The sequence below is a fragment of the Haliotis rufescens genome, unplaced genomic scaffold (genome assembly GCF_023055435.1).
Source record: "Haliotis rufescens isolate VD_foot unplaced genomic scaffold, xgHalRufe1.0.p SCAF_7, whole genome shotgun sequence".
Classification (NCBI taxonomy): Eukaryota; Metazoa; Mollusca; class Gastropoda; order Lepetellida; family Haliotidae; genus Haliotis; species Haliotis rufescens.
Window position 1 is genome coordinate 54089518 of NW_025964361.1, and position 15176 is coordinate 54104693.

General features: G+C 42.4%; 1 protein-coding gene across 2 annotated transcripts in view; it reads left to right on the forward strand.

Annotated features, from left to right (window-relative positions):
- The window catches only part of LOC124133693 (nucleoside diphosphate-linked moiety X motif 6-like), a 55091-nt gene that overhangs the window by 15053 nt on the left and 24862 nt on the right, over window positions 1-15176 (forward strand). For both annotated transcript variants that reach the window (XM_046498165.2, XM_046498164.2), the window contains exon 6: window positions 3864-3911. In XM_046498165.2, the coding sequence (XP_046354121.2) occupies window positions 3864-3911 (48 nt within the window). The remainder of the gene's footprint in view (window positions 1-3863; window positions 3912-15176) is intronic.

Here is a 15176-nt window from a genome sequence, read left to right on the forward strand (position 1 = left end):
TGTGAATGGAGATGCATTAATGAGGAAATCTTTGAAATATTACTTTTGTAACAGGAAAAAATGGATGTGCATGCTATTTTGGGCAGCTGCAGCATTTCATTCATATTGATAGCTTATTCATATTAATCTGTCTTACTGTCATCCTTGATTTGCTACACCCATTAATTAAAAAAATATCTGTTTGGCAATAATATTATTTCATGGCTTTGATAAACTAGTGACAGATGTTACATGTCTCAAACAGAAACAAGACGAATTATTTTGAAAAAAATATAGTTATTAACTATATATAATACAAGCAGTAAAAATGTCACAGCTCATATAGGGGCGGTCGGGTAGCCTAGTGGTTAAAGCGTTCGCTCGTCACGCCGAAGACCCGGGTTCGAATCCCGACATGGGTACAATGTGTGAAGCCCATTTCTGGTGTCCCCCGCCGTGATATTGCTGAAATATTGCTAAAAGCGGCGTAAAACCAAACTCACTCACTCACAGCTCATATAAACAAATACTCCAGTGCTCAATGAAGGATTTGTTTACGCAGCTGAAAATTTCTTCAAGACATTGTGAAGTACTTGAAATGAAAAAATATTTTTTTATGATCTTGGAAGCGATATTTTAAAGTGGTAATTCTCATAGAGTATGCTTTGTATTGACCCAGTGGAAACAGACTACTTATCTGGGTTTCAATGCAGAATATCAGGTGAAATGTACACAATGCCGTTTCAATGCACCAGTAAACTAATGTTCATGACACCACGTACAGGGTAGGGCTGGGACGAGTCCAAATTTACTACCCGGGTACCCACCACCCTATTACACGACCCTACCCGGGTACCCGCTGTAGATATTTAGAGATAGGTACAAACTATCCGATTTGGAAAAGTTTGACCTTAGCCCTGGCAAAATGTATTTAGATACACGTGTAAAACGATCTGGTCATGCATACACTGAAGTTTACTGCATGAAGTTTTATCTTTATTCAAACACATAAAAGTCAGTCAGGTGCATTGTCAGAAAGAAATGGGAACATTAGTGACTTATAGTGTAATCATAGAGTTTTAGATAATTTTTGTCATTAAACAATATATCACGTGACTAACCACGGGGTCAGGGTAGTCCTGTGGGTATCCGGGTCCTACTCAGGACCAACCCTACCCGAGTACTCGAGTTACCCGTCCCAGCCTTAGTACAGGGAATATGTTTTTTGGCCACTAAGACCTCTTGCTTCACCTTTAAGAGAAAAGTGACCCAACTGAGTGAATAACACCAGTGGTCACCCGATGAAAGGAACGAGAGAAATACAATAAACAAGTCAATTTCATGATAAGGCCATACAGCCAGATTTATGAAGAGATGACTCCATCGTAATAAACTTACAGTGCTAACAATATGGTTGAGCTAGTCAGAAGGCTGGCTTTGTTTGGTCGCAACTTTCTCCAATATCGCTGTGGTAAGAGTGAAGGGAGTGATAGGTGGTAATAAGCCAATTTGAGGGAGACCCCGTGGAAGTTAAGGCTCTCAGCCCCTTCAGCTGAAGGAACAGCTTCTGGCCAGACAGATAAAGTGCGACTGAATTGGAAATGAACAATGTAATCTACAAGCCCTGTCTGTTGTGGGAAGACTAAAGATTGTAATATACGTCTGTACATTTCACACGTTTTTGATCCACTGTCATGTACATGGCTTTATGAAACATGTCTATCTCAATTACGCTGCTGTAAGTGTTTGTTTCCATGTACTCAAGATACCCAGAGTGACAATTTAACATGTAATTGCCTTTCTAAATTGTCATCTACACAGGAATGTGTGCACACCTACCTTTGTACTTACTCGATACAGACACACATCAAAGGAATATTACGTCTACAAACATATATACTTAAGTTAATCTCCAATGTAATATTCTTCTTTAGTGTGCCCCCGTCCTCGGAGTTGGAGTTATGTGGTATATGTAATGATCCATGGGAAATGTGTTTCTGTTATTAAGCCTTGACCGTTCCTTGTTGGGATGACTGTGTTGTTGTTGGGCTGCATGAGGGTAATACTGTACAAGACTTATCACCTAGCTCAGGGATAGGGTCGTGGAGAGATTCAAGGGGGCATAAAAAATATGACATGTTCAAATATTGATAACACTGGTGTCACTCACTCACCCACTCACTCACATGCCCACCACTCACTCACTCACCCAAACACTCACTCACCCACCTACTCACTCAATCACTCACTCAATCACCCAAACACTTACTCACCCACCTACTCACCCACCCACTCACTCATTTGCCCACCACTCACTCACTCACCCACCTACTCACTGGCTCACTCACTCACTCACTCACCCACTCACCACCTCACTCACGTGCCCACCACTCACTCACATCGCTCACCAAAACACTCAATCACTTGCCAACCACTCACTCAATCACCCAAACACTCACTCACCCACCTACTCACCCACCTACTCACCCACCACTCACCCAAACACTCACTCACATCGCTCACCAAAGCACTCACTCACTTGCCAACCACTCACTTAAGCACCCAAACACTCACTCACCCACCTACTCACCCACCACTCACCCAAACACTCACTCACTCACTCAACCACTCATTCACTTGCCCACCACTCACTCACTCACCCAAACATTCACTCACTCACCAAAACACTCAGCCCCTCACTCACTTGCCCACCACTCACTCACCCACTCACTCACCAACCACACACCCAAACACCCACTCACTCACCAAAACACTCACTCACCAACCACTCACTCACTCACTCACCCACTCACATACTTGCCCACCACTCACTCACTCAACCAAACACTCACTCACTCACCAAAACACTCACTCACTCACTTGCCAACAACTCACTCACCCCCTCACTCACTTGCCCACCACTCACTCACTCACCCAAACACTCACTCACCCACTCAGACCGCCTCCTTGGTCTAATGGTAGAGCGCCCGCCCAGAGAGCGGAAGGTCCGGGGTTTGATCCCTAGCCGCGTCATACCAAAAGACGTTAAAAGATGATACTTGTTGTTACCCTGTCTGGCGCTCGGCATTAAGGGGCTAAAATAAGGACTGGTCGGCTCGAAGTCAGTATACTGTGTGTGAGTGGGGTATTCATGTTAAACTGTGGCATGGTATCTCAGTGTGCTAGCACTATAAATCGGCATCAGTCCGGACTAGTACAAGCAGCCACACACACATACACGTACATGCACGTCGCTATATAAGTGCAATAATCTTGGACGTGACGTTAAACTCCCATTTCACCTCACCCACCTCACCTCACTCACCCACTCACTCACCCACCTACCCACCCACCACTCACCCAAACACTCACTCACTCACCAAAACACTCTCACTTGCAAACCACTCACTCACTCACCAAAACACTCACTCACCCACCTACCCACCCACCTACCCACCCACCACTCACCCAAACACTCACTCACTCACCAAACCACTCACTTGCAAACCACTCACTCACTCACCAAAACACTCACTCACCCACCTACTCACCCACCACTCACCCAAACACTCACTCACTCACTCACTTGCCCACAACTCACTCACTCACCTACTGACCCACCACTCACCCACTCACTCACTCACCTACTGACCCACCACTCACCCAAACACTCACTCACTCACCAAAACACTCACTCACTTGCAAACCACTCACTCAATCACCCAAACAATTTCTCACCCACCTACTCACCCACCACTCACTTGCCCACCACTCACTCACTCACCAAAACACTCACTTACTCACCTACTGACCCACTACTCACCCAAACACTCACTCACTAGGCCACCACTCACTCACTCGCCCACTGTTTTTTGTTGTTGTAGGTGCTACAGCTGTAAGGGAGGTATTTGAAGAAACTGGTGTTAAAACAGGTAGGTAACTGAATTAGTCATACCTCTTCTCCTGATTAAATAGCTTCAGATGCACATCCTGAACTGGGGTCCTTCTTGGCCTATCGCCAAATTGAAAAGCAGGAACAAGGTATAAATGAGATTTTGTCAAACTACAACTACCACGACAGTCAGCTTCTATAAAACAACAACCTAGACAGTGTTAAAGTAACTACCATCAACTCGTACATTTTGTATCACAGAAAGGTGATACATTGATTCAAACCTAAAATACCATAATAGAGCTACACTTGACACACAATTGTACTGATGTCATTTTTACACTGACAAGTACCTTGTTTTCGACTTGTCGTTATCGCACCAGATGACACCAAAAATAAATTAAGAAATATTGAACTTAATATTGAATGGTGTATATAAATACAATGATTGTGGTCCAGAATCCCTTTGGTGTGCGATGTAATTAGATTAAGTTCAGATTATTCAGTAAAAGCGCTAAAATTCTGCCACAACCATGCTCCTTGTGTTTGGGTGAAATCACAATTTTTACTGCCCAGCAAAAAAATGGTAGTTGCTACTACCAACATCCGGTTTGCATGTACAGCACTTTCCACTTGTCGAAGTATCTCTAATTTACCTCGGAAAATTTACACAGACATTCATATGAGCTTAAGGCATTCACCTGGGTTTGCTTGCAGTTTCATTTCCTTGAAAGTGTGTTGTTCCTCCTGATGGGCCTGTTGATGAACACATCATGATCAACCTGTCATTCACACATCGTTGACAGTAATGGTTTTGCAAAGCATGCTATGTCTTATCTTATGAGACACCTAATTACACATGAAGGATATTTACATAACAAACTTTACAGAATAATCAGTTTTGTCACATCGTCATCTGCGCACATCCTCAGCGAGTCAGAGAGACAAGACCCAGGACAAGCACCACCAACTGTCACAACCTCTTGGAGATAACCTCTGACAGACCCGGACACCTTCGCTTCCAGCTTGTCGCTTCAAGAGGCATCAGGGGCACATGGCATGTTGAGTGCTGCAGGGAAGGAGATGGGCTGTTCGGGGATGGCAGCCTTGCTTGCCATATTTCCGTTTATGATCTTTGTAATAACTATGATAACTATGTGTATTAAAAGCAACAAGGTGATGATGACACCACAAATACGACAGCTAGGTCTTTGACTATGACACCAATTTGATGACTTCTATTATGTTGACATGCATGATGACAACCATTATGGAGACCTTACTAAAGATTTGGAACTTGTTGTTGTGATATTACTGATATGATGGCACCTGTTGTGACATTACTGATATGATGGCACCTGTTGTGACATTACTGATAATGGTGGCACCTGTTGTGACATTACTGATAATGATGGCACCTGTTGTGACATTGCTGATAATGGTGGCACCTGTTGTTGTGACATTACTGATATGATGGCACCTGTTGTGACTTTACTGACAATGGTGGCACCTGTTGTGACATTACTGATAATTGTGGCACCTGTTGTGACATTGATAATGATGGCACCTGTTGTGACATTACTGATAATGATGGCACCTGTTGTGACATTACTGATAATGATGGCACCTGTTGTGACATTACTGATAATGGTGGCACCTGTTGTGACATTGCTGATAATGGTGGCACCTGTTAATGTGACATTACTGATAATGGTGGCACCTGTTAATGTGACATTACTGATAATGGTGGCACCTGTTAATGTGACATTACTGATATCGATTGCGCCTGTTGTGACATTACTGATAATTGTGGCACCTGCTGTTGTGACATTACTGATATGATGGCACCTGTTGTGACATTACTGATAATGGTGGCACCTGTTGTGCCATTACTGATAATGATGGCACCTGTTGTGACATTACTGATAATGATGGCACCTGTTGTGACATTACTGATAATGGTGGCACCTGTTGTGACATTATTGATAATGGTGGCACCTGTTGTGACATTACTGTTAATGATGGCACCTGTTGTGACATTATTGATAATGGTGGCACCTGTTAATGTGACATAACTGATATGATGGCACCTGTTGTGACAGTACTGATAATGATGGCACCTGTTGTGACATTACTGATATGATGGCACCTGTTTTGACATTACTGATATGATGGCACCTGTTGTGACATTACTGATATGATGGCACCTGTTGTGACATTACTGATAATGGTGGCACCTGTTGTTGTGACATTACTGATAATGATGGCACCTGTTGTGACATTACTGATATGATGGCACCTGTTGTGACATTACTGATAATGGTGGCACCTGTTGTGACATAACTGACAATGGTGGCACCTGTTGTGACATTACTGATAATGGTGGCACCTGTTAATGTGACATTACTGATAATGGTGGCACCTGTTAATGTGACATTACTGATATCGATTGCTCCTGTTGTGACATTACTGATATCGATAGCGCCTGTTGTGACATTATTGATAATGGTGGCACCTGTTGTGACATTACTGATAATGGTGGCACCTGTTGTGACATTACTGATAATGGTGGCACCTGTTGTGACATTACTGTTAATGGTGGCACCTGTTGTGACATTACTGATAATGCTGGCACCTGTTGTGACATTACTGATAATGCTGGCACCTGTTGTGACATTACTGACAATGTTGGCACCTGTTGTGACATTACTGATAATTGTGGCACCTGCTGTTGTGACATTACTGATAATTGTGGCACCTGCTGTTGTGACATTGCTGATAATGATGGCACCTGTTGTTGTGACATTGCTGATAATGATGGCACCTGTTGTGACATTACTGACAATGGTGGCACCTGTTGTGACATTACTGATAATTGTGGCACCTGTTAATGTGACATTACTGATAATTGTGGCACCTGTTGTTGTGACATTACTGATAATGATGGCACCTGTTGTTGTGACATTGCTGATAATGATGGCACCTGTTGTTGTGACATTGCTGATAATGATGGCACCTGTTGTTGTGACATTGCTGATAAATGTGGCACCTGTTGTGACATTACTGATAATGGTGGCACCTGTTGTGACATTACTGATAATTGTGGCACCTGCTGTTGTGACATTACTGATAATGCTGGCACCTGTTGTGACATTACTGATAATGCTGGCACCTGTTGTGACATTACTGATAATGGTGGCACCTGTTAATGTGACATTACTGATAATGGTGGCACCTATCAATGTGACATTACTGATATCGATAGCACCTGTTGTGACATTACTGATATCAATAGCGCCTGTTGTGACATTACTGATAATGATGGCACCTGTTGTGACATTACTGATAATGGTGGCACCTGTTGTGACATTGCTGATAATGATGGCACCTGTTGTGACATTACTGATAATGGTGGCACCTGTTGTGACATTACTGATTATGATGGCACCTGTTGTGACATTACTGACAATGGTGGCACCTGCTGTGACATTACTGATAATGATGGCACCTGTTGTGACATTACTGACAATGGTGGCACCTGTTGTGACATTACTGATAATTGTGGCACCTGTTAATGTGACATTACTGATAATTGTGGCACCTGCTGTTGTGACATTACTGATAATTGTGGCACCTGTTGTTGTGACATTGCTGATAATGCTGGCACCTGCTGTTGTGACCTTGCTGATAATGGTGCCTCTGTTGTGACATTACTGATATGATGGCACCTGTTGTTGTGACATTGCTGATAATGGTGGCACCTGTAAATGTGACATTACTGATATCGATAGCACCTGTTGTGACATTACTGATATCAATAGCGCCTGTTGTGACATTACTGATAATGATGGCACCTGTTGTGACATTACTGATAATGGTGGCACCTGTTGTGACATTACTGATAATGGTGGCACCTGTTGTGACATTACTGTTAATGGTGGCACCTGTTGTGACATTACTGATAATGCTGGCACCTGTTGTGACATTACTGATAATGCTGGCACCTGTTGTGACATTACTGACAATGTTGGCACCTGTTGTGACATTACTGATAATTGTGGCACCTGCTGTTGTGACATTACTGATAATTGTGGCACCTGCTGTTGTGACATTGCTGATAATGATGGCACCTGTTGTTGTGACATTGCTGATAATGATGGCACCTGTTGTGACATTACTGACAATGGTGGCACCTGTTGTGACATTACTGATAATTGTGGCACCTGTTAATGTGACATTACTGATAATTGTGGCACCTGTTGTTGTGACATTACTGATAATGATGGCACCTGTTGTTGTGACATTGCTGATAATGATGGCACCTGTTGTTGTGACATTGCTGATAATGATGGCACCTGTTGTTGTGACATTGCTGATAAATGTGGCACCTGTTGTGACATTACTGATAATGGTGGCACCTGTTGTGACATTACTGATAATTGTGGCACCTGCTGTTGTGACATTACTGATAATGCTGGCACCTGTTGTGACATTACTGATAATGCTGGCACCTGTTGTGACATTACTGATAATGGTGGCACCTGTTAATGTGACATTACTGATAATGGTGGCACCTATCAATGTGACATTACTGATATCGATAGCACCTGTTGTGACATTACTGATATCAATAGCGCCTGTTGTGACATTACTGATAATGATGGCACCTGTTGTGACATTACTGATAATGGTGGCACCTGTTGTGACATTGCTGATAATGATGGCACCTGTTGTGACATTACTGATAATGGTGGCACCTGTTGTGACATTACTGATTATGATGGCACCTGTTGTGACATTACTGACAATGGTGGCACCTGCTGTGACATTACTGATAATGATGGCACCTGTTGTGACATTACTGACAATGGTGGCACCTGTTGTGACATTACTGATAATTGTGGCACCTGTTAATGTGACATTACTGATAATTGTGGCACCTGCTGTTGTGACATTACTGATAATTGTGGCACCTGTTGTTGTGACATTGCTGATAATGCTGGCACCTGCTGTTGTGACCTTGCTGATAATGGTGCCTCTGTTGTGACATTACTGATATGATGGCACCTGTTGTTGTGACATTGCTGATAATGGTGGCACCTGTAAATGTGACATTACTGATATCGATAGCACCTGTTGTGACATTACTGATATCAATAGCGCCTGTTGTGACATTACTGATAATGATGGCACCTGTTGTGACATTACTGATAATGGTGGCACCTGTTGTGACATTGCTGATAATTGTGGCACCTGTTAATGTGACATTACTGATAATTGTGGCACCTGCTGTTGTGACATTACTGACAATGGTGGCACCTGTTGTGACATTACTGATAATTGTGGCACCTGTTAATGTGACATTACTGATAATTGTGGCACCTGTTGTTGTGACATTGCTGATAATGATGGCACCTGTTGTTGTGACATTGCTGATAATTGTGGCACCTGCTGTTGTGACATTGCTGATAATGGTGGCACCTGTTGTGACATTACTGATAATTGTGGCACCTGCTGTTGTGACATTACTGATAATGATGGCACCTGTTGTTGTGACATTGCTGACAATGGTGGCACCTGCTGTTGTGACATTACTGATAATGATGGCACCTGTTGTTGTGACATTGCTGATAATGGTGGCACCTGTTGTGACATTACTGATAATGGTGGCACCTGCTGTTGTGACATTACTGATAATGCTGGCACCTGTTGATGTGACATTACTGATGACACCTGTTGTAGCATTATCACTAAGTTATATACCATGCTCGTTGTAAAGGCAGACCAAATTTGATCAGGTGGCCAGTATCGGTAACACTGCCAATATTGTGTCAGTACAGGTGTTATGTGCAGGTTGTAAGTCAATACATCTGACTTGATAGGAGGTGGGCGGGGTGGGCAGCGGTGGGGCTGGGAGGCTCTATAACATTCTCTCGCTCACTACATTATTGTCACAACTATCATTACCATTTCTTCAACATAACCCACATTTTAGTTTTGAGACAGAATAGATCTCTAGTTCCTAGGTTTTCGCATTAACCTGATTGAGTGATCGCAAGGTGTGACCAGTGGGTGTCATCTACTGTTGGTGTGAACGGTTGCTGATAATGCTTCCAACCACGACTTGGCTCTTCTATACTCAAAATTACCGGTTGCCATTGTATTGCTGCAGCATTGGCAACTGCAAACTTGAACAATATTCACCTACTTTTTAGAATACATTCACCAGTCGTGACGCATACTCATCTATGTGGTGGTCCATGGGAGATTAACGTATATTTGCGCCTGTCAGAGTACATGAAGAAATATGCCCAAAGCTTCAATTGCAAACACAAAGTCTTTATTGTATCAAGAGTCTTCATCAGACAAGGGGAACTGAAATATGAGCGGTAGTGTACCTTTCACCTTCACGCCAAGCACGTGGCCAATTTAACATGGTTAACACGGTTGGACGTTACGTGTGATCTATTATTGTCTGCAAGATATCACGTGGGCGCGCCGTCAAAACGAGTGCTAGATTTTCTCCTTGCATAATTTACAACAACTTACGATAAGAAAAGTCAATACCTAGGACAAAACCGGTCAACCTGCAGACTTACGCGCCCCACTAACAGCGTCAAACAGGAACTAACCGATCTTACAAAACGTTTGGCAAGTTGCAAGGGAGATAACTCCCATATAGCATATAAAATTCACCAACAGCCAGTCGGGGACAGCGCAACGTTCGTCCTTGGGCTCGGTTCATTCATATAAACAGTTCATTCATTCCCTTACTTCAGTGTTTATTTTACCTACATAATGTTCTGACCTAGTCGCGTTATTAAACACACAAAGATTCAAAGGTGTATTCTTATGTGTTGACAATACATTTCTTCTACGTTCAAAACGGAAAGATTTAGGACGTCCAAGCCAATGATATTCTCCTAAACTATTTCAAGCGATTGTACCTATGTCGAGGTGTATTTAACGATTGTGGAATATTTTATTTTTACTGAAAGGATTATGAGTCTGCCTAAATCACATTATGTTTGTCATAAAATGTCGGAATTTGTTTGCCTAGCACGTGTCTCCCGAGATCTTTTCAATGAAGAATGCCGTAAGCTATAGTGTGCCTGTCAACGCATTGGCGCTCCCATACTCATATTGCCCATAAGCCGACAGGTTGAGCCGTTTGTATCCGAAGTTCAATATCATCGATCATGTGATCGATCAGTCAAACTAAGTAAGAGTAATGTATACTTTATCAAATACCACATTCGATCCCTTTAAATAGTTTGTTTATCCAGAGAGGAAGGGATGTGGTTTCTTGGTGGAATTTCTAATACGTGTTGCCATTTTTTACCATTTTTGTTGATGAAATATTGAAAAGCAAAACTGTATTTTCTTTCGTATGAACATTGGATGATGTTAAATAAACAAAAACGTAAGAATGTTTGTAAAGTGTTAGTAAACCTGGATTTAGATCGTTCTGTGGATTCTGAAAGGTTCTCAGATTGGATTTGTGACAATCCCAAGTGTACAGTGTTTCCAGTTCCACAAACAGAATGTGATTAATGGTTGCAAAGGTCTTCCATCCTGTTATACAGAAAAAAACAACGTTTCAGCGTTTAGAACAATCGCACAAGTCTCTACGACAGCTGCGGTCGGCGACAGAAGCTAATAATAAACAACCCAACTCATCAGATTTTGTATTTGTGACCTTAGGAGAAGCTACATATTTGCCCAGGTTTGTTTCGTTCACGTTGGATGGAAGGTCGGGGTTCGAGCCCGTGTCAAACCCCGACTGTTATGTTGGATTGTGGCCGACCCCAACCCTCTCATCATGTACAAGGTTAGTGACCGCAACGGTAGCGTTGTTGCCGAGGCACTCGCAGACCTACATAGAATGTTCCAGCTGATCAGGACAAACAAGTAGTTATGTGCACGTGCGTTACGTGTCGGGGGTTAGCCCGGGGTTTCATGTCAGAAACTTATATCATGTTCTAGCTTACCCCGTGACTGTATCTTTGTCATCTATCTGCTTGTGAAGTGCATCAACAAGTTAAAGCTATCGGCCCATCAGGCGCTATAAAGTTAACGTTACATCATTGTGACCTTTACTACCACATTTTTGAATACGGGATGCTGTTTCAGCAAAACCTTGTGGGGTTATCTGCACTGGAATTTTTTTTTTTACGCGTGATCAGAACTTTGAGTAATAGCTTGATCAGACTTAAACATATTACAAATCAATGAATTATTCCATGTCATCTCCCAAACCAAGTTGCTCCGAATATGTGAGTTTGGGAAATACCCTTTGATCAACCAAAACGGTTACACACAGCAGAGACCATATGGTCTCTGCACACAGCAGTCGGATTCAGAGCACAGAAGAGTCCTTAAACCTATATACTCCCCGATCGGGCGGTCTGGTGGCCTAGTGATTATAGCGTTCGCTCGCCGCGGCGAAGATCCGGGTTCGATTATCTTAAGTCCAATCTTCCTGTCATTATTTACGAGTTATCATCGACTATTGTCAGGCACGGTAGACATCGTGTACAGCTCATTACAGCAAATATTGTATTTTTTGAAGAATGGAGTCGTGTTTTGAACATAGTTCAAAGTATGATACCAATTGATCTATTACATAATTACTAGAACTAGACATATTTAATGGATATAACTAACACGAAACCTCGCAGCGTCTTAGCATGATTTTGTCTTTGGTTCCATGATCTAAATTTTGGCTGGAGGTTGTCCGTTGATAAATGTTTAAGAAAATGTGTGAAGCCCATTAATCTTTCTTTTTCTCTCTCCCCCTTGCTGGAATACTACTGCTCGAAGCTAAACCATACTCATACTCACTCACTGCACTCGGTATACAACTTAAAAAAATCAAATCTACTTGTAATGAATGACGTTTCATGTCATGTTGTCAAAAATCTTGCTGTAACAGTGCAATGACATTCTCGTATTGGCTTATTCATTTTATATATAATGATAGAAATGCATTTCGTTCTCTCGTGAGTCTATCATATCTTTAATATCAACGAATATACCTTTTGGTTTAAAACAATTTCGCAGCTAAAGCGAGTTTTGTATTCTGACAGGGATGACTTTGGGCCATTGGGTACGCAGGTCTGGCGAAGTAGATGATCACATTAACAAAAGAAGCGTTGCGGTCGGTCCACAACCTATGGTATAGACTCTACACGTCGATGACATGTACATTTGTCAGACTGTCAATCACTCCACAAGTTGGTCGAGGTCAGAATGGCAGGTGCGCGATTATGCATATGTCATGTCACGTGTACCAAAGTGGGGTATTTAATTATGTAACACGTACACGGGTTAACGTGACACGTGAGTCGCTTGTCCTGATTAAGGAGCCGTTCCAATTTTAAACCTTGGATTTTGAAACATAAAATGTTCTACTTTTAAGTTCTAGTTTGACTTAAAGGTCTTTTACGTAATGTTTGAGTCTTCTGTATGGCAGTTCAAATATAGCCTATGATGAATGCGATATGCCTAGTTTTATTTCCCATAATGTAGTTTAAACGATTCATCAAATAAAAGTGCTGCTGTCCCCAAGCAAGCAAACCATGCAGTGTCATTGAGCCAGACTTAACCGATGTAAGTGCACTATTTATTGCCGCATCACGAAACAATATTAAAACAAACGAATACTTTATTAGCCGAGACGGTTTGTTTCTCACAGACTTGCACATGTAAAGCAAACGGAGTGTTGATACACCGCTACGACAACATAAAAAGGTCAAAGCATAAAAAGCAGTATTTGTTGTTGGTAACAGTTCCTTCACTCGCAAACCCAAGGGGACGACGGGAAACGAGAGCCACGGCCCAACGTAAAGTCTCCGCAGAGATTACCAGCTACAATGCTTGATCAATCCGTTTGGCCAAGGTCAGGGAAAAAAGCTAGTATTTTTCTTTCAAAACACTGTTGACTTTGAAAATCAACTACAATGAAGCCATAAACACCTGCCTAAAGGCGTCCCCTTTGATGTGTAATCAATGTGTTTGTGGCAAGGTGTGCCGATCTGGAGGCTGCCCGCTCAGTGTTGCTAGAAAGGGCCCCTCCCTGCTTTGTGAAAGTAGCCCAACAGCGTAATCTAGCAAACCGTTTGCTTAATACAGACAAATTAGCCCAATCCTTCTGCAAATTTGTTTCATTTGAGCGTCAAGGGCTGATCCTGTTCGTGCGGTCTGAGGCTGCTCAGTCGTCTTCCCATTGAGAACATGTGCTTCATTTGCTCTCAAATATTGCAACATTTACCCTCCGTCTCTTTCATCTCTATTATCATAGAGGCAGTGTAAATTAGTCTTAACGACCCCGAGCAGTCTGCCGGTAATTCTAGACCGTGTGAGCAGGAAAGATTGTTATAGAAAATATGATTACAACATGTATCAGGCCGTTTTCAAAAGTACACAGTGAACGTCAACATGAAGCAACGTTGACAGAAGCGGATCAGTTTGACAATTCAAAAATTCTCGTTCTTTATTCTCGGTGCTCGGTGTCACTCGAGTTGATGTTGTACCCAGCCATGGTGCTTACAAACTTGCAGCACATGTGTTTATATTATGAGCACATATCCCAAGATTACCCATATCTGACCTAGATGTTTATATTAACCTTAAATACAATTTCTTTCGCGAACACCTGTGTCATCACTGATGTCCAGTGACCCAGGGCCGTCGGGTAGCCTAGTGGTTAAAGCGTTAGCTCATCACGCCGAAGACCCGGGTTCGATTTCCGATATGGGTACAATGTGTGAAGCCAATTTCTGGTGTCCCCCGCCGTGATAATGCTGGAATATTGCTAAAAGCGGCGTAAAACCATACTCACTCACTCCAGTGACCCAGTGACCCATGCTAGTTTGACTTAAAGACCATTGGAATCGGTTTCGGCGGATAATCGAGACTGGATATTCTTGCGTTGAGGTCTTATATATTCAGGATGAAATTCGATTAAAGGATACGATTTGTTACTTCTATTATTTTACTTCACACATGTCAGCACATGCTCCTAACATAGTTTGAATAGTGCACATTTTGCACATAGATATTTTTCCGGTATGCACCTATACATATACCTTTCTACAATCCGGCTATTTACCTGTCTGTATATATGTAGGTGTATGAATGGATAATAAACATATGTGCATGAATGTAATAGCAAAATGGTGTCCGTGGGTGGTAGTGGTCTTGCAATTGCGCCTCCCTTTCGTTCATAATACGGGGCGGTCGGGTAGCCTCGTGGTTAAAGCGTTCGCTCATCACGCCGAAGACCGGGGTTCGATTCCCGACA